This window comes from Empidonax traillii, unplaced genomic scaffold, assembly GCF_003031625.1.
Source record: "Empidonax traillii isolate 1590-97213 ecotype Southwest subspecies unplaced genomic scaffold, ASM303162v1 scaffold89:size1181294, whole genome shotgun sequence".
In the NCBI taxonomy this organism is placed as follows: Eukaryota; Metazoa; Chordata; class Aves; order Passeriformes; family Tyrannidae; genus Empidonax; species Empidonax traillii.
Window position 1 is genome coordinate 1,145,663 of NW_020955282.1, and position 22,132 is coordinate 1,167,794.

At 33.8% G+C, this 22,132-nt stretch overlaps 1 protein-coding gene across 5 annotated transcripts in view; it reads left to right on the forward strand.

The window, feature by feature from the left end:
• Window positions 1-20,143, forward strand: part of GRIK2 (glutamate ionotropic receptor kainate type subunit 2) — a 356,823-nt gene extending 336,680 nt beyond the window's left edge. For 3 of the 5 annotated variants that reach the window (XM_027881457.1, XM_027881460.1, XM_027881461.1), the window contains 3 exons: window positions 2,844-3,094; window positions 11,084-11,261; window positions 17,478-17,606. In XM_027881457.1, coding sequence (XP_027737258.1) covers window positions 2,844-3,094; window positions 11,084-11,261; window positions 17,478-17,491 — 443 coding nt within the window. In that variant the 3' untranslated portion in view covers window positions 17,492-17,606. Of the gene's footprint in view, window positions 1-2,843; window positions 3,095-3,295; window positions 3,826-11,083; window positions 11,262-17,477 lie in introns of those variants that run through there. The other 2 variants (XM_027881458.1, XM_027881459.1) reach the window with 2 other exon arrangements.
• Window positions 20,144-22,132: the final 1,989 nt, after the last annotated feature.

The window sequence follows — 22,132 nt, forward strand, 5'->3', positions numbered from 1 at the left end:
TTTTTTTTTTTTTTTTTTTTTTTTTTTTTTTTTTTTTTTTTTTTTTTTTTTTTTTCTATTCTACCTTTGTCATCCACAGATCAATGATACTTTTAGCCACTTCCAATGCTTCTGGGTGGATTTTCCATTGCTGGGACTTGCAATGCAGCTTTTAAAGGAAAAATAGATAGGAACAAATGTAGTCTGAGGAATTAATATTGTTGATATGTTTCCTTTGTTCTGTTAATAGCTGCTTGAATAAGTATGAGCAACATTAAAAATATTTTTTTTCCAAATATTAGATTATTAGGTGTACTCAGTATTTGTTGCAAAATGTAAGTCAGTGAGTTTAGCACATTTTAAGTCCTTCAGAAATAGAATATAACTAGAGCATTGAATGTTAGCTTTTTCATGAGTACAAAGTTTTAAATGCTTGATTTAAGAGCAGCAATATGCAATGATGGTCATCCTATAATGATCCTTGCTTGTGAGAGTATCATTTTTAAGACAAGATAATAAGGTATAGCAAAGACAAGTATTGCAGTAGAAACACCAAAGGCCCTGTAATATGTCCATTCCAAACCTATTTGTGTGAAATTTTGCAAATGACCAACAGTAAGTAATACAAATACTGTTTAAGTGATTCACTATTAACTGCATGTTTCTAATGCAACCCTCATAAACTTAATTAATTGTAGAGAAGATTAGTCCATGCATTATGGTTTCTGTCTACAAATTCCTCAGTCAATTTTTTTAACTGCTTCAAATAGACTAGAATTGTAAGTGTACAAATCTGATCCCCAGAATATATAAATAATACATGAAGTATAGATGGTACTCACTATATTTAGATGAAGAATGAGTGTGGAAACAAAATGCAAATCAGTTTAATTAGAAAGCAGCCTGTCAGATCACAAGACAACTTAAACTGGGTCCAAGATTATTTCTCCGAATCTAATGTTATTTAAGTTGTTTTTGTTAAATATTTATATGCAGTGTAATGTTGAAAATATCCCCAGAAGATTACAGAATGCACTTACACTTCCCCAGGCTCTTGTGGACTAATCACTTTTCTTCTTCCATCTGACTGAAGAAATGTGTCAAGTACAGGGTTTTGCAGACTTTCAGCATAATCAGAATGATCTGAAATAGGGTGACATAGGCCCCTGCATGCACACGAGAGTAAAGAAGAGTTTGTTTCCCTTCCTTTCTGTTTTCCTACATAACACTTAGCAAACACAGTTTACTTTCTAGTACAAAACATCATCCTTTTTTAAGCATAAATAAGAAAAGCACAAGTCCTTGCAATTTAAATACTTTGAGGATGGCTCTTTCCTCGTTTTACTCTTTAATAAAGGAAAAAGTGGTTTTGTATTTTGTAATTAATAGTCCTTTCTATGTTCTACGTCTATACTGGTGAGAGAGCTCCTTGCTATGAGATTTATTCTCATGATAAGATCTAGATATCTAAACAGAAATTGAAGAAATAAAGAATAAAATAAAAGAAATTCCAAAAATAATCTATACCTTTTCCGACAGTTTAATGACTATAAAATATCCTATCCATGCAATTCAGCTCCTTTACAGTTGATCACAGTAGGTTATATAGTCCAATGGACAGCCTCTCTCAAATGGTTACAGAGGATTTTTTTTAGAGGTAACAAGTTAATGAAAATGCATTTTATTACTTAGCTAAAGGAAACCCTAAAAATTATAGCAAGAGGTATTATCATGACGGAAAGAAAAAGATGAGAGCTTCGTTGTAGAATTGTATTCACATCAAATGAAAGAGGGGATGCCAGGCCTTTTCATCTATGCTTTTTTTTTTCCCTGAGATTTCTTAACCACTTTAATGAAGTCTTTTGTTCCCATTTTAGAAGGAGAAGAAAAATGATGGCTTTGTTCTCTCCTTAAACATTACGCAAGTCTTAACATAGAAAGCACTTCTAACTGATGTGATTTACTCTCTAAAAAGAAAAGAAAAACTTTCTCCATTGCCATTATTCATTCATTTATTCATGTAGATTTTAAAATACTAATTGAAAAACCCTTATGTACTATGTAAAGAAAAAGAGAGCAGATGACATACACAGATATGACACCACCTTTTGAACTGCTCCTTGAAATATTGAAACATTCAAAAGCTACAAAATTATCGTGTCATTTCAAAATAGGAAGTATGAGAAAGAAATACATCAAAATATGAGAATTTTACATCCCTGTTATCCAAACACACTTATCTTTCTGAATGCAATTGCTACCTGAAACTGTTAAGAAGTGTGTGTATTCTTGAAAGGTGTCTTAAGTGCCTGATTATCTTTTATACAGAGATTTTTGTGGCATGGTCCTGATGCATAATTTGTGTTTTTGTCTTTCAATAAAGTAATAGGATAAAGTGTTCACTAAATATCAGACCTTGTATTAGCTTTAGATTAACAAGCTATGAAGCAACAGCCTATAGATTTATGTATATTAGACATCTACTGCACCATAATTAAAAGCTGATTGAAAAGAAAAATGAAAGAAGAATACTATTTGGCTGAATATACTAGTTGGGCATGAAGGTGTTCTGAGACCATGGAATTAAATGTGGTTGGAATTGTTGCATCAAGTTGCCTGGTTTACCAGCAACTCCAGCTGGATCAAGTTTTGTGCATATATTTGTATGTGTGTGCACATGGGGGTTTGTATTTATGTGACCAGTGTGATCATGTTGAGAAGTAAATGGTTTTTTGATTAACGTTGTGCTTGTTAAGGATACAGTTTTTCATGGGACATTATATGACATTTTATTCTTATCAGAAATAATTAACATTTCATGTAATATATTCCATGCAATATATATTCCCTATGGTCTTTTTTAGGTTCTCCATACAGAGACAAGATCACTATAGCAATTCTTCAGCTGCAAGAGGAGGGCAAGCTCCACATGATGAAAGAGAAATGGTGGAGAGGCAATGGCTGCCCAGAGGAGGAAAGTAAAGAGGCCAGTGCTTTGGGAGTTCAAAATATTGGAGGAATCTTCATCGTGCTGGCAGCAGGATTGGTGCTTTCTGTCTTTGTGGCAGTGGGGGAGTTTTTGTATAAATCAAAAAAAAATGCCCAATTGGAAAAGGTAAATATTGTCATTAACTATTTTATTTTATATTGATGGTCTATTTAAATAATACTTTAAACATCTGATAGTGAAATGTAGGTGATGCACACTTAGTGTTTATTATTATAGTACAGTAATTATATAACAAAGGATGACAGCAAAATATCCAAAGCTTTACATTTACAGCTTTTAATTTTTCTTCAATGTGTTTAATTGTAGCCAGATTTCAGGACAAGTGACTATTTCTCCTCTTATTCAAGCCTGAAAAAAGACAGCTTTTTACTCCTGGAAGTTCACTGCAGTTAATTTTATGGATGACGAAGAAATCTGAAACTGTAATGGGAAACAAATTAATCTTCTACAGATAATTCTGATTTTCAAAAGACAAACTGTCTATAGCTCAAAGATAAAATCTAAAAATGTCTCTATAAAAATGTTCTTAAAAGGAGTTTATACTTGCAAAATTGTCCTGGTAGCATCTGGAAAAGATTGCATCAGAATGATTCTTTTTTTGGTGGGTTTACTACTGATATGATGTCCTGTAAATTCAAACTGACACAATTTTGAAAATTCTATTGTTAACTTGTTCTGTACTTGCAATTTATACTGTAATTGTGCGAATACTAGTGATATATTGAGAAATTCTTAGTTGAAATTATAATTTTTTGCATAATAATTAAATAAATCTTTCTATATGTATGTGCCCATGTTTAAACCTTAGTTTAACCTATTTAAAGTAAAAATGTATATTTTTACTGCTATAGCAAATTCTGAATTTTAAAAATTGAGAGAAACTATTGGATTTTACCAAGGTTTTGTTGTTGTTGGTTTTGTTTGCCTTTTGTTTTGGTTTTCTTTCGATTTTGCTTTTGAGGTGCTTATGAATGCAAGCACTGTGACAATTTCTAAATTTATGTTTAGAAATTTAATTTAATAAAATCAGTAGTAAATCCAAAGCTATATTTATACTGGTATTTTTCCAGGTGCTACTGGTGAGTTTTTGTAACTTGAATCATTAGTCAGAAAATTTACTATTTGATTTCATTTCTTTTGAGGAAACCTTTTGGTATTCAAGTGTCCTGTTATGAAGATACTCTTAAAGAATTTTTTTTTTTTTTTGACTAATACACACTAAGGCAGTGTGAGCTTTTAAGGTCATAAACACTGTTTGAACATGGGTACATTTATTTAATTGTTAAGGACCACTTTAGGTCCTCTTCTCTATGATATGACAGGCTAATTCCTTCTGTTAAAATTCTATTGGAATGTTATGTTTCTGAAATGAATTTGTGAGGAAAACATAGTGGTTACTTAAGAAACCCATGTCAGCCTCAATAATTTTTATCCATTCCTAACATGAATATCAGTATAAATCATTTTAGCTTTTCTGGATTTTTAACAAGCTCTCACTTAGAAAAATTGGACAGTTTTGATAATAATTTTGTTACATGAGTTCAGTGTTTTACAGGGTGTAAATGCATATCTTATGTGACAATAACAGCATTTGGAAGTTTTGAGAGAAATCAAGCAAATTTTTTAATTAAGGATTTGTTTCTTTAAACCCTCTAGTTTTGTGTTGTGGGTTTGTTTTTTTTTTAATTTGGTGGGGGTTTTATGTATTTGCTTTTTTCCCATTTGGTTGTTTATTGGTGATGAATAGAGATAGGAGGAATCTGACCTTACAACAGTATTTGTACCAGAAAGGTCTCATCAGCAGATATTTAGATACTTAAAAACATTAGGAATAAATCCGAAGCAGTTGAAAGAGTCAGGTCTCTCTCCCCTCTTTCCTACTTGCCTCCAATCACTTACCTTCCCTCTCCTCCCTGATACGCTCACATACCCTTATGTCAGGAGACCATTAAAATTTCAGTGCAATTTTACTTATAGAATGAAATCAATATGAAAATGATGCCTGCCTCACTACACGTGCCCTACCCCAGCATCCCCCCACCCACTCTTCTCACAGCACCCAGAGACCTTCAGAAAATGTCTTCTTTCAACCTCTCCAAATGTTAGCAGATCCCATTTGCCTAGGAGAGGGGAGTAAGAGCAACCAAAGGTGAGATGAGACATCCTGCCATTTGTCTCTCTTTACAAATCTGATGGGATAAGTGAACCATGCAAGTAATACTGCCATGTCTATCCTATGGGGAGAGAGGAGACACCTATTTTTGGTAACATTTATAGTTTCATCCCTTTGGAATGAGAGTACCAGTCTGGGATTTGTATAATGCTTGTCAATATCTGTAAACAGGGAAGATCAAAGGTCTTGTTAACAAGTAAGAGAAGAAAACAAATTAGATAACTTCAGCTGCTGAGTATATGGAGTATCGTGAGATATAAGTGGGCATGTGTTTTTGCTTTTAAAGGTATACAAAATGTTCACTTATACTTCCAGCAGGGAGGCAAAACAGATTTGAAAGTGTATAATATAGATTTTTTTTAGCATTTTCTATGTCATCCTGTTCCTGGAGTGCACACATAAACAGAGACACTGGCTGGTGTGAACCTATTTGGAGGAGTGAAATCTTGGAAGGAATTGAGCTCAGAAAAGCTGCAGACAAAATGGTGTTATTTGCTAAAATAAAACATGTCGCGTCTTGTAAACAAAGCGGTTCAGAACATCCGTGCCCCGGACATGCTCAAAAATCCAAAGGAAACACATGACACTCCCATAGTCTTTCTTGGAAACAGATGATTTTATGCCACCACAATGCTTTATGGACACAGATAAATTCTTCATTTATTGACACCTTTCAGAAGGAAAGATAAGCCTGGATGTTATCACAGTTACACTGTCAGTCACGGACACTTATTAAAGCTAGTTTGTTTGGAAAAGTAGTATCTTAAATTACTAAGTATTTTCCAGAAGATCCAGAAATTACGGATGTGAAAAGAACAGTATATGGATTAAATTATGCTATCATTTGTAGCTATTCAAAACTCATTGAGCCTTCAGCGGGTCTGAACTGCATATGCATGTATAAAAATAGTATATGCACATTTTATTAATTTTGAACTCCTAAGTACTTCAAATAACATGAAAGGAGACACATACCTAATTGTTTGTTTCACCATGACAGATGAGGTCATACACTTCCTACAATATAAAATTCTGGATTAAATCGTAATGTATAATGAAACAGTAATACCAACAAAGTATTTCTGGAGTTATACAATCAAATCATAACATATACATCAATTCAATTAACCTCTCTAAAATAGCTATTCATTTACAATTTCTCATAAAAGCAATAAAAACTATAACTAAATTAATACTGGTTTATATTTCACAAATATTTCCCAAGGAAGAAAAAAAACCTTTTGAATTTTCCATGGCAAATAATTCACTCTTCAGTTGCGCAACTGAGTTGAAAAACATCAGTGTGGATAATTTATCTCAGAAGGCACAATGAATGAGCACTTAGCAGGACTGGGCCCAAAGCAGAGATCAGTAGCTGGGAGTATACACGAGTTACATACAGACCTGTTTTACTTACAACTGCAGATTCTATTGATCAAAAAGTTCTGAATGCTGAGCTGTGACCTGTATATGAGGCCAAATATGTCTTTGAAGATGGCATAAATTTATCTGATTGACTCTTTCCCAAAAAGAATTGAGTACAAAAATTTAAAAAAATCTTCTGCAAAATGCTCAAAACATGTTTTTATAATGTAGGGATAACAGGAACAGAAGTTTCTGATCCTAGCTGATTCAAAAATTCATACAGTTTTAATGAGCTGCAGAGAATTTAGGTTATGGTAGTATTTGATCTTAAACTTATGAGAAATTGTGTAGTGTTGCTATGATTGCTAGTAATTCTGAATTTTCTACCTCACACGTTTTAATAATCTGATAACCTGGAATGTATTTTGAACTAGATAACCCTGCTGGTCTTGCCTAGTACATAGTCTCACTGTTTCCTTCAGAGAAAATATTTGGAATGACAAAGCACTGTCCTTGTCTGTGGCAGAATTTTACCATTCTAATTGGCACAGTGGGAAGGGGTAGGAGGAGATGGCAGGTCAGAGGCTGTCCTGACTGCATTCTTGCAGAGCAACCACAAGATGGTGCCTTCTAATTTCTGAGAGGGAAATTTAATTGTTACTTTTTAATAGAATTTATGTCCCAATGTTCACCTATTGTTTAATTGCCGCCTTTCTAAAAATGCTAAAGGCTTGTATTATTTCCCATTGTTTATGATACAAACATCTAATTATGTCATCTGCTTGGAAACATGTTATTATCAGACCTTTTTTATCTAGCCAGCCTAGATAAATGCTCAGTCATTTGCATTTTATAATTGCTTTTGCTGGTGAATGACCTGCTCCTTGATTTTAACAGGCACTCAGAGGGCAGGGAGTAAGCAAGGTTAGAAAAAGAAGCCATTTAAAACAATTACTATGTCTTTTTTTTTTTTTTCTTATTGATGTTCTTCAATGCATTATGGGTTTATGTCCATTTCAAACATTCAGGTTTTTTATAGCTCATATTATTATCATAATGGCCAGGGAAAACATTGACCTTGAAGACCATTAATATTTAGCACAATGTAGTGATGATTCTCAGTTTAAGAATGTATTGACCTTTGGTTTTGTGTGGGTTTTTTTAAGTCGTCTCTGAGATTATTTCCATTTTCACACCACCTTCACACAGTGATAAGATACTACTGTGCCAGCCTTGTGATAGACATGTGCAGTGCTGAAAACTTTAGGATGAAATTCACAGTATTGCTGAAGGCAGGGTCAAGAATATATAGAGCATTGCGTGTTGTTGGTCTCGTAAATTGTTGTCCTTGTACCTATCCTGGTAAGGGTTTCTTTGGAGAAGGTGGCATTGTTTTGAGGAGTTACCTGTAAACCTGGCTTTATTAATGTAGTGGTCCACACAATTCCCAGGAGGCAGGGAGGGGCTAAGAGCTGATAGGTTGAAAAAGCTGTTATGCTGACACCGTAAACAGTTGACACCTCATCCTGGCTTTGCTTCTGTCAAAATACAATTTAACTGTTCTCAATTTGTTTACATGAAGTTAGTGTAAATGCTAACATGAGTTTATTTTCCAAGGTCCTTCTACAATCTATTTACATTACGATAAGTTTAATTCGCTATGCCTTACGATGCTTCTTTTTAGAATTGATGTGAGCAAATAGCGTACATATAACTTGTCCTACATGAAAAGGACTAACAGGAAGAAGTTATATAAGTACTGAAATATTGTGATACTTCTTTGTCAGCAAGATAGGTAGAAAGTCAGTATTTCAATCTTTGTTTTACTTATCTTACCACCAGTGGAAACCAAAATTTTCATAATTTCATATGAAAAAAAAAAAAAAGGCAGCTATTGCAGTTTTGTTGGAGTTCAAAAATATTCTTAATAGTTTAAAATCAAAAGCCTTTGAATTTGAGACAGTAATTTATAATAGTTTTGGAACAATCCCAAAGTAAATCCCAGCCTAGTGATTTTTTTTTTCCAGGGGGAGGCAAGTTCAAAAGATTTTAAAGTTGAAAAGCCTGTTCCTCAGGCAATGAGAAACAAAAGAATGTCGACATTCTTGGCAAATCAGAGTAAAAGCTTTGGGGTTTATATCCCAACTAACTTTTATACAATGTACAGTCAGTTATATAGTCTGTATTTTTGTGTAACATTTTGTAATGAACTAACCTCAAAAATTTTAATTTTGGCTGGGAAAAACAGCAGATGCAACAACTTACGAAAGGAAATGTTTTTCCAACTTTAGCACATTGCATTCTGCAGATATGCAATCGGAAAATTGGGAACTTCTGTCATCCTGTATTCCCTTGATCACTGTATATGGATGTATAAACTTGTATGGTTAATTTGTGTGTGGGTAATGAACAGATTACTTGAAGTTGAGGTATTAATTTTCATTAAATGCCCTCTTGGAAACCATGTAAGTATATATAGAGGATATTTTCTAAGGAAAGGAACTGCTACAAAATCCAACAAAACAAAACCCCCAGAAGCCAAAATCAGATTCACAGCCTCCAATGAGTCTCCAACCACCTGTAAAAGAAGGTAAAAAACAAAAACAAAAACAAAAACAAACAAACAAACAAACAAACAAAAAAGAAAAAGTGGAAGAAAACAATTTACTAACTGCAGCATTTTAAAAGCAATAAAGTAATTTACAAGCAATAAAACCCTAAAAAAAAAAAAAAAAAAAAACTATTTCGATTTTTGATTGAAGCTTAACAAATATCTGTTTAGTAATGGACCCTTGCTTTCTGAGATGTTTTTAATGTCTTAATTTGTGTCATTCAAGAAACAACAGAAAATTTAGAAATGTATGTAAAGCTGAGCATTACATAAGTACACAAATACAGGAGGTTCACTACAGCTCTGTACATATTTAAAAATCAGAGCTTAAATTACAGGTCTGAGTTAAGGAACATTTTATGTTTGACAAGAATTTTAAGTTGTATAAAAAATTCTGGAAAACCCTAAATGTTGGTTATTTTATAGAAAATATGATTCATTTTTCTTTATCAGTAGAAAGAAGAAACATTCACATTGTATAGTTATTTGCTTCTCTGATAAAAATATCTTCTTCATTCTCAGGGAAAAATGTCAGATTACAGAACGTTCATATCTTTATAATATTTCTTCCTTATTTTCCTGTAACTATTACCTTACCATTTCATATTTTATTATAAAAATATTAACTTTTTAATTTGATCAGTTATGCTATAGCTAAGTGTAGTAGTTAATACAGTTTAGTTCAGCTGATTTAGTTACTTTGACTTCTATATGTCAACAAAGTAACAACAAGCACTTCGTGCTGCCTTTTAGATTGAGAAACCACCCTAGACTGACAGATAAACCCATGTAATTATAGGCAACTAAATGCCAAACCTTTTGATATTGTGTGGTGCAATATGACTATAATAATGTTTCCAAAACTTTGGAAATCCTTGGCATTAAATTAATACTAATAGTCTCTCTCTGTTCAATATGATTTGAGGCCATGCCAAATTTTTTACTAAGTTCATACTATCCCACTGAACTATATAAATTCTTACAGTGAATAATTTACAATGGACTTAAGCTGAGCAAACTTAAAAAAAACCCACAAATAACTGTTTAGAATTCAGGTAAGAAAAGTTGTATTTGTTTTTCTAAAATGTTGCTGTAAAATTAGCTATTTATTTTCAAATTATGCTATATAAAATATTTTTATCCAGATGGATCCTTACTCCAAAGGATAAATTAAATATCATCATACTTCCGCCATGCCTGATGATCGACAAACCTGACATTCCTTGGGCAAACAGAATTAATTTAGATGTAGTATCAAAAATGATTCAACAGGTGAATGAACTTTCACATCCAGTGCCTGAGGGTGCAAGATCTCAGTGCAACCAGGATCTTCTCTGCAGAAAGGCAGAGAAATACCCTGCATAGCTGTGATCACAAAATACAGAAACATTAACAGTGCAGTGGATATCATTCTAAATCATATAGGCAGGACCATATATTGTTATTTTCTCAGCTGCATCTACATGGCTGAAGTACTATTAATTGCTCTCTGTCCTTATTAAATGCCTGCTAGTCATGTGTAACCACTGCCCAGGGACACTAGACTGCTGTACTATGTTCTGGAAGAAGATCTGGACTGGTGTGACAAGGTTTACACCAGCAGAGTCATCGCCACTGACTGAAACACTAATGACAAATAACACTTACTGCCACTGTTTCGGTTTGAAAACCCAGACCCTAACCTGGAGAAGTCCAAGACTGTAAGCCTCTTCCAGAAGAGGTGGAACTGAACAATGAGGGTAGATAATATCTTCTGAGTGCTTGCCTTTACCTGTCCAACACACCACTTGTCTCCCTGGGATTAAGCTGCCATCACCCCCCCTATTTCAGCCAGGCACTGGAAGCTCAAAATGATTGCACCATCCTGGTCTGACAAGAGAGTAGGACTGTGTATCATCTGTGTGTCAATGACACCACAGCCCAAATTATTTCATTATTTCCTCAGTGGCCTCATATACATGTTGAAAGGAGAGATGACAGGATGAAACCTTGTGGAATCCTGCATGAGAGAGAGTTCTCGGGGCTGATGAGCAATTGCCCTATGCCATCCTCTGGGATTTCTCTGAGAGGAAAGAGTGGAACCACACAAGTGCAATCCCTTCTGCCCCAGCCTAGGTCCACAGGTGAGTCAGAAAAACATCATGGTCAGTGTTATGGCCAGAAAGGCTGCTGGCAGAGCTAAATAAAACCACTTGGAAAAAACTTTCTGCACTAATAGGAGTTCCCCATCAGTTACAGGAAATAGTGTAGCTGTCAGGATGCACTCAGTCTGGAAACCAGGTTAAATAGTTTTAGAAGATTTTAAATTAATGCAGAGTTGCTTTACCAGAAATCTCTGTCATCCACCAGAGTGCATTTTGTTCTCTATCAGGAAATAAATTTTAAAGCTTGAGAGTGGGTGAATTTTTTTTGGCAGGGTTTTTTTTTGTTTGTTTTTTTTTTTTTTTTTTTGCTTACGGTATTTTTTAAAATCAATTGATAGTTTATTTAGGCAAGCTGGAATTTTATTGTCCCACTGGGAGACACTTACAATAAAAACTAGAATTTTTTCTGGTCTGCAATGAGGTCCTGTATGTCATCTAAGGATGACATATTAATCACATAATTCTAAAACTCAGTGAGTACTTCAGCCTGTGGAAAATTGTTTCAGTGTTGTTTTGTTACAGGAAAGGTCAGTCCCATCAGAGTTTTGTTGATCCTCTCCATCAAAGAACTAGAAAAGTTTTTGAAACAACCAGTGTTCCATTCAGTTACAGAGTAAAGCATCTCACACTTCATCAAGCTGACTGGACCTACTCTACTGGTCTTGACTTTCTAGATACTATGGTGAAAGCACAGTTTGATTTGTGGAATTAAACTTCTCCTTTTGTTTGATATTGTTGTCTTAATTTGAGTAGGCAATGAAATCTCTCATATATTTTGGTCTGAAAATAACTTCTTAAAATTGCTCATTCTACTTCTACCAAAAAAAGAAGTAATTGCTAAGTCCAAAATTGAGAATGTATTGGTGATATCTTCAGGTGATTGGTGTGAACTTGGTCTGCAGCATACTTGTGCATTATACTTGCTATGGATTGAAAATGTACTACATTGGAAAATTTAGTGGCAAAATATTTTTAATTTAACCATGTTTAGTCTGTATAGATACCTATAGTATGTACATATATGTGTACAACTTTGGATCTACAATCATATCTAAAGTATATAAATAAGCAACCTAAAAAGCTTATAATTGCAAGTACACTTCAACTTCTTTGAAATGCTTATGCTTCAGCTACAGTGACATATGATTTCACTTTTTCTGAGGTTATTTTCTGTCCTTTAATGGTTCATTTCTTTGTCATCCTAAGTCAGTATTTTGATAGGGTTTGTTTTTCTGTCTAGAGGTTTTAAGATTGACAGATTTTCCATATACATACATATTCGAAATCCCTGAAGGAGTGGCATAGGAGTCAGGAAATGGTTAGGAGGGAGGGTGACGGTAACCCTGACCCAGGTTCACTCAGACTCAGCTAACTTCAAGACAAGAAGCAGTTTGATGGATATGTCCTGCTAGATGCTAGATGCTAGAACAAATGCCCATAACAAGACAATGCAGGATTACTGCTTTTACTGCTTTGAGGTAATTGAACAAAGCTTCAAATAATATCTGACACACAAGACCGGAAGTAATGAACTTTGGAGTAAATTTTGAAGCTTTCTATTGAATGTTGTCAGTTAACTTTATATTATCTGCATCAAAGAAGGGAAAAATATAAATCAGCAAGTGATTGGAGATTTTTATATTTTAAACATATTGACTATTAATCACTTAAATCAGAATGTTTAAAGTGGGGCAGGCATGCTGTTCCTGTCTCTGTTGCTCTTTTTAGGCTGTTAAAAACAAAATCTATGGTGGTAGACTCATAATTCTGTGTCTAAGAAATGCTAATATGATTTTGGATTACCTTTATAAATCCCTATAAAGCAAAATAATGAAAACAGTGTAAGTATTACCTACCTTTTGTATTAATACATATATGCAAAGATGATATTTTTTCTCTCTGATAGTAAAGCCATGCACAAGCTGTCTACATAGACTGCAAGCAGTGGTAACATTTCACAAAATTATCATCTTGATTCTACATGAATTGTGAGCTGTCACCTGTGGCAAAGAACTTCAAAAGTATCAGTTACTTTTTAACTCATCTTAAGGAGATGAACTTTTTCAAAATTGTTTTGTGTTAGAAGGCTAAGAACTACAGTTCTGACTAAAATTTTCTTTTGTATTCTTTTTTGTAATGTTTCATTATGATTTGCTGTAACAAAACACATGCACTTAACTGCACTATTGTTTAGAGAGCTGTATGCTGTCCTTAAACTCTTCTACCGTTTGATTATATCTAAGATGACTCGGAGGCAGCATTTACTTTCTGGTAGCAGTTAAGAAGACAACTTATGATTTTGTAAGGGTTAGTGAAAAATCAATAATAACTGATGTTCTTGTAACATGCCTGCGGTGTGGAAGGTAAGTTGAGGGCAAAAGGTTATTTTATTTGAATTAAGTGGAGGAAGGCTTGTAATATATACTAAAAGTGCTCAATATCATGACAGACAACAGTTTTGAAATGTAACCTGTAAGTGCTATAAACTCTTTGCTGTTTTCCCCTGGCAATCTGACTGGTCAGTTGGATTCAGGATCAAGGCACTGGATTATATTTTCTAAACTCATATCTGAAAATGTCTTTTATTTGTCACAAGGAAAAAAAAGTATTCTGGAGCTGCTTCTTGTTTTCATGCCTTATTGTTCCAAAAGTTGTATCCTAACAGTGAAAGAACACAAGGTTTCACTATACAGAAAATGAAGACTATATAGATTGGAATTGAAATGAGACAACAATTCATAATTTCAATTTAAAAAAGTAACATAAAGTAATCCTTTCTAACATTTTTTGAATATGATTTCTGTGTGTGTCTGTGAAAACCCTTCCTTATATTTCTCAGAGAGAACCCAAAGAATAAAGATCCCATTCAGGAACTCTTTCATAGCCTTGAAATAATCTTTGTTTATGATACATGACTATTTCAGTGAGTGAAACTTGGAACAAAGGAAAAATAGAAGATACATAACAGTTCTCTTAAGTAACAATATTTTTATTACGATATGTGCAGATAAGTTCAATATTTTGAAAATACAGAATGAGAGATTTTTCTAAATAAAATAACTCTCAAAATTGGCTATCTGCTTTTTAAAAACTGTCAATCATTCCAACATTTCTCATTTAATGAGTTTTCATGTCCAGGTAAAATTTTCAGATAAAACATGTTGTCAAGTTTCTTGAGATCTCATTTTCAGCATATTTCAGAATGCTAACATGTATCATCTCAGCTCTTGGATACTGATTGTAATTCTTTTCCTACTGATATTACCTAAAAATTTATACCCTTTACAGATCTTTGCAAAGGTTTTGGTGGATTGGTGCATGTTAAAAAGCATTTATTTTAATTTGGCACTCTTGTTAGATGTTTTGGCAAAAAAAGACATGGGATGAAATCTTGAAAGTGTTCAGTGTTAATGCATCATTTTAAAATTAGATGGATTTTGTTCCTCAGAATGTTTCAGTCTTTAATTCCAGAGGTGAGAGCCATATAATGGCTGGAAGTGGTATAGTGCTGAGTTGCACCATTTACTTCCTAATGGATTCCCTACAAAATTCCAGAGTTATACACTAGGTTCATCACATAGTGGAAATGCCAAGGTCTTAAAGCCTTAGCAATTTAGCCTGTAAGACATAGGGAATACTAAAGTAAATCTTGCCCTTTTGAAAGATTTTGAGATTAATTTCGGTTTTATAATCATAATTACAGTTTGATGTTAAGCAACAAGAATTTCTTAAAAAAATAAAGGAGATAATCTAAGAGAATTGAATATTTTCTTTCAAAGTGTAGCTGAATAAGGAGGTACAGTTTCCTACTTTCTTCACAATGCTCAGCAGAGAGACCTTATACATGGAGGTATAATATATTTAGACCTTGTACTTCACTCTGAATCAAAGAGATATACCTTCCTCTCCTTTGGACTCACAACTTAAACTCTTCTTAGTTGTAGGTGACTAAACCCTTTCTATTGTAAGTAGATATCATTCCTTTATTTCAAACCCAGTAGGAGAAAGGAATGTGTCAAGAGTATCACATCCAGAGTAGGATTGCCCTTTCCTTCCTACCTTCCTGTTCCCTTATTCATGCAAAGGATTAAGGAAAAGGGCATTTTTTGGGGATTTGATGAATTAAGGTAGAGTTCTAGCCCATGACTGAGACAACTCATGTTTACATTCTTCTGCACAAATCAGACTTTTACGTAAAAGTCCTCATAGAAGGAATTACAGCTCAAGTTTTTCTCTACCACTGTGTGCTCTCAACCCTAATCTACAGAAGAGACCATGTTTTCCCTCTCTCCCTTTCCCTCACTTTGCCTCTGTTGACTGCTTTCATACAAAGTGGAACAGGATCAGTAGGCAGAAAATGTGAGTGTTTTTACCTTGGAATGGTCTGTCTCAGCTGTTTATTGAGACAATGAAGCTTTAAATCTCCTCTAGCAGATACTATTAAATTGACACTCTCAAATGTCTTTCACATTCAGATCTAATGCTCCAGCTGATGACTGGCTGCACAGAAGAAAGGTATAATGTCTGCCACATTTCCTACTTCAGCTGTTGCCATATTTTTTAAGGAATGTGATTTGTTAGGTCCTTTCAGAGCATACCCATTGGATTGATGACCATGCGTGGAGAACTTTAGTGTGAATTCTGATAAGATCCAGGACTAAGTAAAGGACTAATGTGTTTAGCAGAATTTCTACTATTGCCAAATGTCAAATCTATAAAGTTTATTGTGGAAAACTGAGTGTCTTACGACTCAGAGTGCTTCCAGCCCTGGAGATTGGAAGCTAAATGTAGACTTTTATAAACACAGCTTCAATTTAGGTTCCCAAAGAACCAGGTGGGGTGAGATGCTTAAATATTTTCAGGATATAATCTCCAAACTCTAGGTTTGTATGAATAATGGTGATATAACAGTTCAGAAAGGAAGCAGAGTTCATATTTGAGAGATAAATTAGACAATTATATATTTGCTGCCACTAATAACACAAAATCAAACAATAGTCAAGAGATAGTTATAGTAATTCTAGGTGCTTTCTCTTTTTGTTGTTGTTTTATTGTTTTTTTTTCTTGTTTGTCTGGTTTTTGTTTGTTCATTTGTCTTTTTTTTCCAGATCATCTCCCTGGACTGGAGATTTGATATTAACAGAGAAAAATGCAAAGTCATAAATTATACCTCAAATTTGTTTTGGATGAGAAAAATTGTCAGAGGCTTGGCATAACATCTCACCTTCTGAGATGTGTTATTTAGTTAGTATATTTCTTCATTAGCTGGAAAACATTTTTAAAAAAAGTATATGGTACAACTGATTAATTCACAGACTTCAAAACTGAGACTCCTCTTTTATACTTCCATATTTCAGCCATACTCTAATTTTCACACTAAGGCAAGGCTCATTGTTCAGCACACTATTAGCAGTTGAGAATTCAGTCAGATTGAGGGAATAGGGAGGTTTTATTTTACTTTTCAAATTTCTTGCACTGTAAAATGGAAAAAGGGCTTTTAGGATCTAGCTTTTGATAGAAACATGTTAATAAACTGTTTTTCTAATAATATGCTTTTCATAAAGGTCAACTTTTTTTTTTTTTTTTTTGCTAACTCGTACCCCACAAGGATAATCAGTGGTGGGGAAAGTGTTTATATACAGAAGATATTTAAAATTATTGCATAGGTATTAGTTTTCAGTGATGGATTTGAATTTTAACAGTATTTAAACAAGAATTTAGGTAAACTTCTTATACTAAAGCTTGTTGTTTTGTTGAGGAACACTCACTTAAATCATATAGAAATGAAGTTATTATTTAGAAAAACGACCAAGGAGATTTTGCTGAATATATTATATACATATTACATTCAGATACTGTACTTTAAGGTCAACCTATGTTGACAGAAAATCTGCTTGAAATATTTCTATGTATCATATGCATCCATAGTCAGTAGCTGCCAGATAAATAATTGTAGAGATAAGGTGATTTTTACACTGAGTCATCACAACTTTATGAGTAATTTTAATTGTTATGTGATGCATATTTTAAAGACAACAATTTGCTTTGAGCTTCAGGTTGAGGCAAAGGAAACTTACGGGCCTGACAAGGCTGTACCAATACAGTGAATCTGCTACTAGACATTGCAGTTAGACATTTCTTACAGCTCGTTGTTTTTTTGTTTTTTTTTTCTTGTTCCTCTATTTCCCTCTGTAGAGGTCCTTCTGTAGTGCCATGGTAGAGGAGCTAAGGATGTCTCTGAAGTGTCAGCGTCGATTAAAACACAAGCCACAGGCCCCTGTTATCGTGAAAACAGAAGAAGTTATCAACATGCACACGTTTAACGATAGAAGGTTGCCAGGTAAAGAAACCATGGCATAGAGCTGGGAAGCCAAATACCCCAAGCACAAACTGTCGTCTTTTTTCCAAACAACCTTGCGAGAATGTTTCCTGTGGAAATATGCAACAAGTGCAAAATAAAATGAGTTACCTCATGCCGCTGTGTCTATGAACTAGAGACTCTGTGATCTCAGCAGTTGCAATGGCCAGACTCGAATCACAAGCATCATGGATCAACCAATTTATGCAGGGTTACACTGTTTGTCATGGGTTTCCACCATTCTGAATGAAATGAATGTTCCTTGTGAGTTTTGTGGCTGGTTTCAAATGCAGTCTAAGTGAGAAGTTACAGGTTCCTTTTGAAGCTCAACGGTTGCCAGGAGATGGAGAATAAATGTCCAAGATCATACAAACCACAGAAGGAGTCTAGTAAAAGTAATATCTCAGAACTGTAGTGGAACAAGAAACCATATGGTCTTCTGAACTTTCCAATATAGAAGAGTTGGTAACTGCTGATATACTGAAACTACCATCTGGACAGGCAATACGAGCTTCCTGGATGGAAGAAATGTTAAAAGTGAAGAAACATGAATCCCATGAATAAAAGAATAAATATGAGGATGCTCACCTGCTTTTTCCGGACTTTTTGTGACACTGAACTAAGTAAATGAATAATAATTAAAAAAAAGAAAAGTAACTTAAATTTAACTGGGTTAGAACTTTGATCTAAAAAATCAACGAAAATATTTCCACAATTTTGACCCAATTTTTAGATGAATGAAAGTTTCCTTAGTACAAAGGGATGTACCTTACAATCTTTAGATATAAGCAATTAATATTTTTTTTCTATAATTGTGAAAAGAGGGAAGGGGGTGGGAAGCAGTATATTTCATACATAGAGGGCTTGCATTTTAGCCTGAATGCATTTTGAAACCCTTGTTCCTGCTACTAATTGAACTCAATGGAGCCTGTGCAATTCTCGCTAATGTTGGGAGTGGGATGGGTCACCTAAAAGAAGTGAATGCCGAGAACTTTAAGGAGGACTGCATTTTTCAATACAGTCATAGTACTAAATGAACAAAATTCTTGAGCAGTTTTTTTTTTTCCAAAAAAAAAAAATGTTCAGGTTTATTTGTGGAAATGCAAGATTTCTATGAAAATAGTTTTTGTATGGAAATTTTTGTAATACTTTTTATCAACAAAATAAGAACATGTGTTTCTGTCGGGGGTGTGATGCCAAGCATGAGTGGTAGTGTGTGCGCACCACCAACGTTTGGTGAAAACTATTTTTATCATGAAAAAGGAATCTTAGAAGAGACATATTTTCAAGTTATATAATATAAAAAAATAGGTGCACTACCACCACTGCTTACCATGCTACACCCTTGGTTTCCACTAAGCTGATAACATGCTGTCATGAACAATTGTGTGTAAATGGTAAAAGACACAGACCTCTTGACCACATTGTGATAAAAATTGAAGTGCACTCAGTTTGCTGTTTGAATTCAATGCACAAAATTAAAAAAAAAAAAAAAAAAAAGGAAAAAAGAAAAGAAAGCATTAAATTTATGTCAGTTTTAGTTGTTTTGGTTTTGCTGTGTGATTTGAGCAACGTATGTACAGTACTTTGTGTCAGTACTGGTACTTAGCTTCAGCTTAGTGCCCTATCCTGACAATGTGTGGCAAGGGATTATGGTGGGATTTCTGAGAAAAGCCTTTACAGCACATTGTGCTACAATTTGCAGGATCTGGCTCTTAGCTGCTTCAAAGCTAATTTATATGTCCTGACTGTGGTGATTCCCTGGACATAAAATTTTGAAATACTGCCCTACAGATGCTGAATCTTGCACCTCTTTCTACTGTAAATTTATTTGTATTTCAACTAGAAATGCATAGGATGGGTTATGTAGGAATGCTATGTCAATGGAAAAAGATTATGAAGGTGGTCTTTTCATGGAAAATAATTAATTTGACTAATTAAAAAAACCCACAACAAAACATTGAAATTATCATAAATAATCAGTCACTGGTGAGTAATAAGATCATTTTTTTACTGGCACCTAATTGAGTCTTATCATCATCTTTATAGCACAGGAGTATAAGATATATCATTTAAATTGTAGAAATTATATAAGGAAATTTGGGGGGAAATGGGAGGTTTGTGTCTACTACCCAGTTATCATAAATCTTCATAGAGATTGAGCTGGCCATTTCCATTGTGAGCAGGGACTGAGAAAGCAAATTCTCTTATATTTGTGAGTTTCATCCCCATTTATGTGATAATAGAGAACAGGTTATCTTTGTCTGAAGTATAAACAAGATAAAAACACCTCTAGCAATTATTTTGGAAATGAGTATACTTACATAATTTATATTTAAGTTAATTCTTTAAAACACAAAGGGGAAAGAGTAACTGTCATACAACACGATGAAAACTCCTAATTATGATGGCTTGGAATGGAAAAAAAAATTGGCTATTGCATTTGATTGATGATTTACAATAAAATTTGTAAAATCATGTAATAAAATGCTGTATTATATTCGAACAAACCTTTCTTTTTTCCATTGAGGATGTTGAAATAAGCAAGATTTTGTTCTCAACCTGACGCACATGACTAATTTTCGTTAAGCTTTATGTGAGCCAAAGTAAGCGTGAATGCAGAATATGCCCCAAATATTTTATTGGGTCAAAATCCCCCAAGGAAAAAAACTACTATCACAAAAGTAGTGTGGCTTAATTAAGATTTTAGTGAGAATTTCATCCTTCCATTATTAAAGGATATATGCAAAGTAACCGGAGATTTGTATTAAAGATCAAGAATAGAAATGCATGGCTTCAAAGATTCATAGTAGAATAATGTTTGGGTTTTTTTTTTTAAAGTCATACATTAACTCATGTTGTTACTTTGTTGTGCATTAGTAATTATTTCTCTATGAAGACATTTACAGAAAATTGACTAACAAACACCTGACCCCCAAAGCAGTAGAAAATACTACTGGTAGTTTTGTACCCAATAGTTCATTTTCCTTTCACTGCTATGAACAAAGTCCTCAGTTCTGAAAAAAATTTCCTCAGTTTTAAAGGCCTCTGAAAGGCTAGTTTCAAATTCCCAAATTCTCATGTAGTATAAATTTCTATGCTGCCATTAAAATTGATGGAACTACACCAGTTAAAATGAAGTGAGTATCTGGCCCATGAAAACTCAGAATCTGTACATAACTTCTTTATGTGATTTCATATAACAGCTTAACTAGTCTGTTGATTTCCCAGGACAGGAAGATGGGTGTTTCTCTGTTTGACCTTGAAAGTCAGTCTAGAGAAGACTTTTAAAGCAGTTGTAGCTCAGTTGTATGGTCCTACCTGGTGAATGACAATTGGAGGTAAAAACTGAAAAGGACTTTTTTTTCCCCCTTTGTCTGCTTCAATGAAAATAGAGAGCTATAATCTTTAAGAATTCTCAAGACACACAATTTAGATCTTCAGTTTGACTCAGCATGGTTGTGTAGCAATTGATAACTATGTGGATATTACAGAAAAAATTACAATACCCCTTTTATCTTATTGATAAGATAAATGTCATTTGTGAAGGACAGGTAGCAAAAATTGTGAACCAAATAGTTGGATGAAATCAAGAGATCTGTGGTGCTTTATAGTGAATGAGGATTTGTCCAATAATAGACATAAGCAGGCCATTTCATAGTATTCTCATTTCATATAAACATAAGTACAGACATATCCAGGGAGTATCTGGCAGGTTTTATCTCAATTTTTGTCTCAATTTCTATCTCAGTTTTCAGTTGAAGAATTCAGTATGGGCTTGAAATAACCTTTTCTTTCATTTTAGTCTCACTTGAGGCTCTGTGCATTAATTCTTCCTGGTTTCATCCATAGAGTGTTTCCAAAAACCAAAATAACACTCTTTAGTCCTAGCACACTAACTAATTAATATTTCAACATGAAAAAAACATAATTTATGAAAGAAAAAAAAACCACACAAAAATCCAAATCTCAAATAAAAGTAGGAGAAATGCCCTGATACTCTAAAATATCAGAATGTTTTCAGGGAAAAGTAGTCATGAGCAGAGGTAATGGCATAAAAAGAGGTAAAAGATAATGTTATCAAATAATTTTTGTATTTTTATTATATTGAGGACATTAGAAAAATATGTATGGTATACTTGAGACACAACTTCATTTAGTCTCCAAATATATATCAATAAACACAAAATATGACAAATTTGAAATAAACAAAAAAATGAATACTTTGAAAGAAGTGTCAAAACTCTTCCTTCAGAGGAATCAAAATTTTGTCTGATACAGCCCCAAATATATAATGACATAATATTTAAGGCAAAATGAGATGTACGGAAACGGTTGTGTTTTCTGGCATAACTTCAAGGATGTATGGGAAAAGAAAGGGTCACTGAGGTTGGCTTGTCTGACTTACAAGTTCATTGCTTTTCAACCTCAAATATGGTAGTGTCCTGTTCCCTTCCTTTCCAGTCTTGCCTCTCTGCCTTCCTACAAGCAT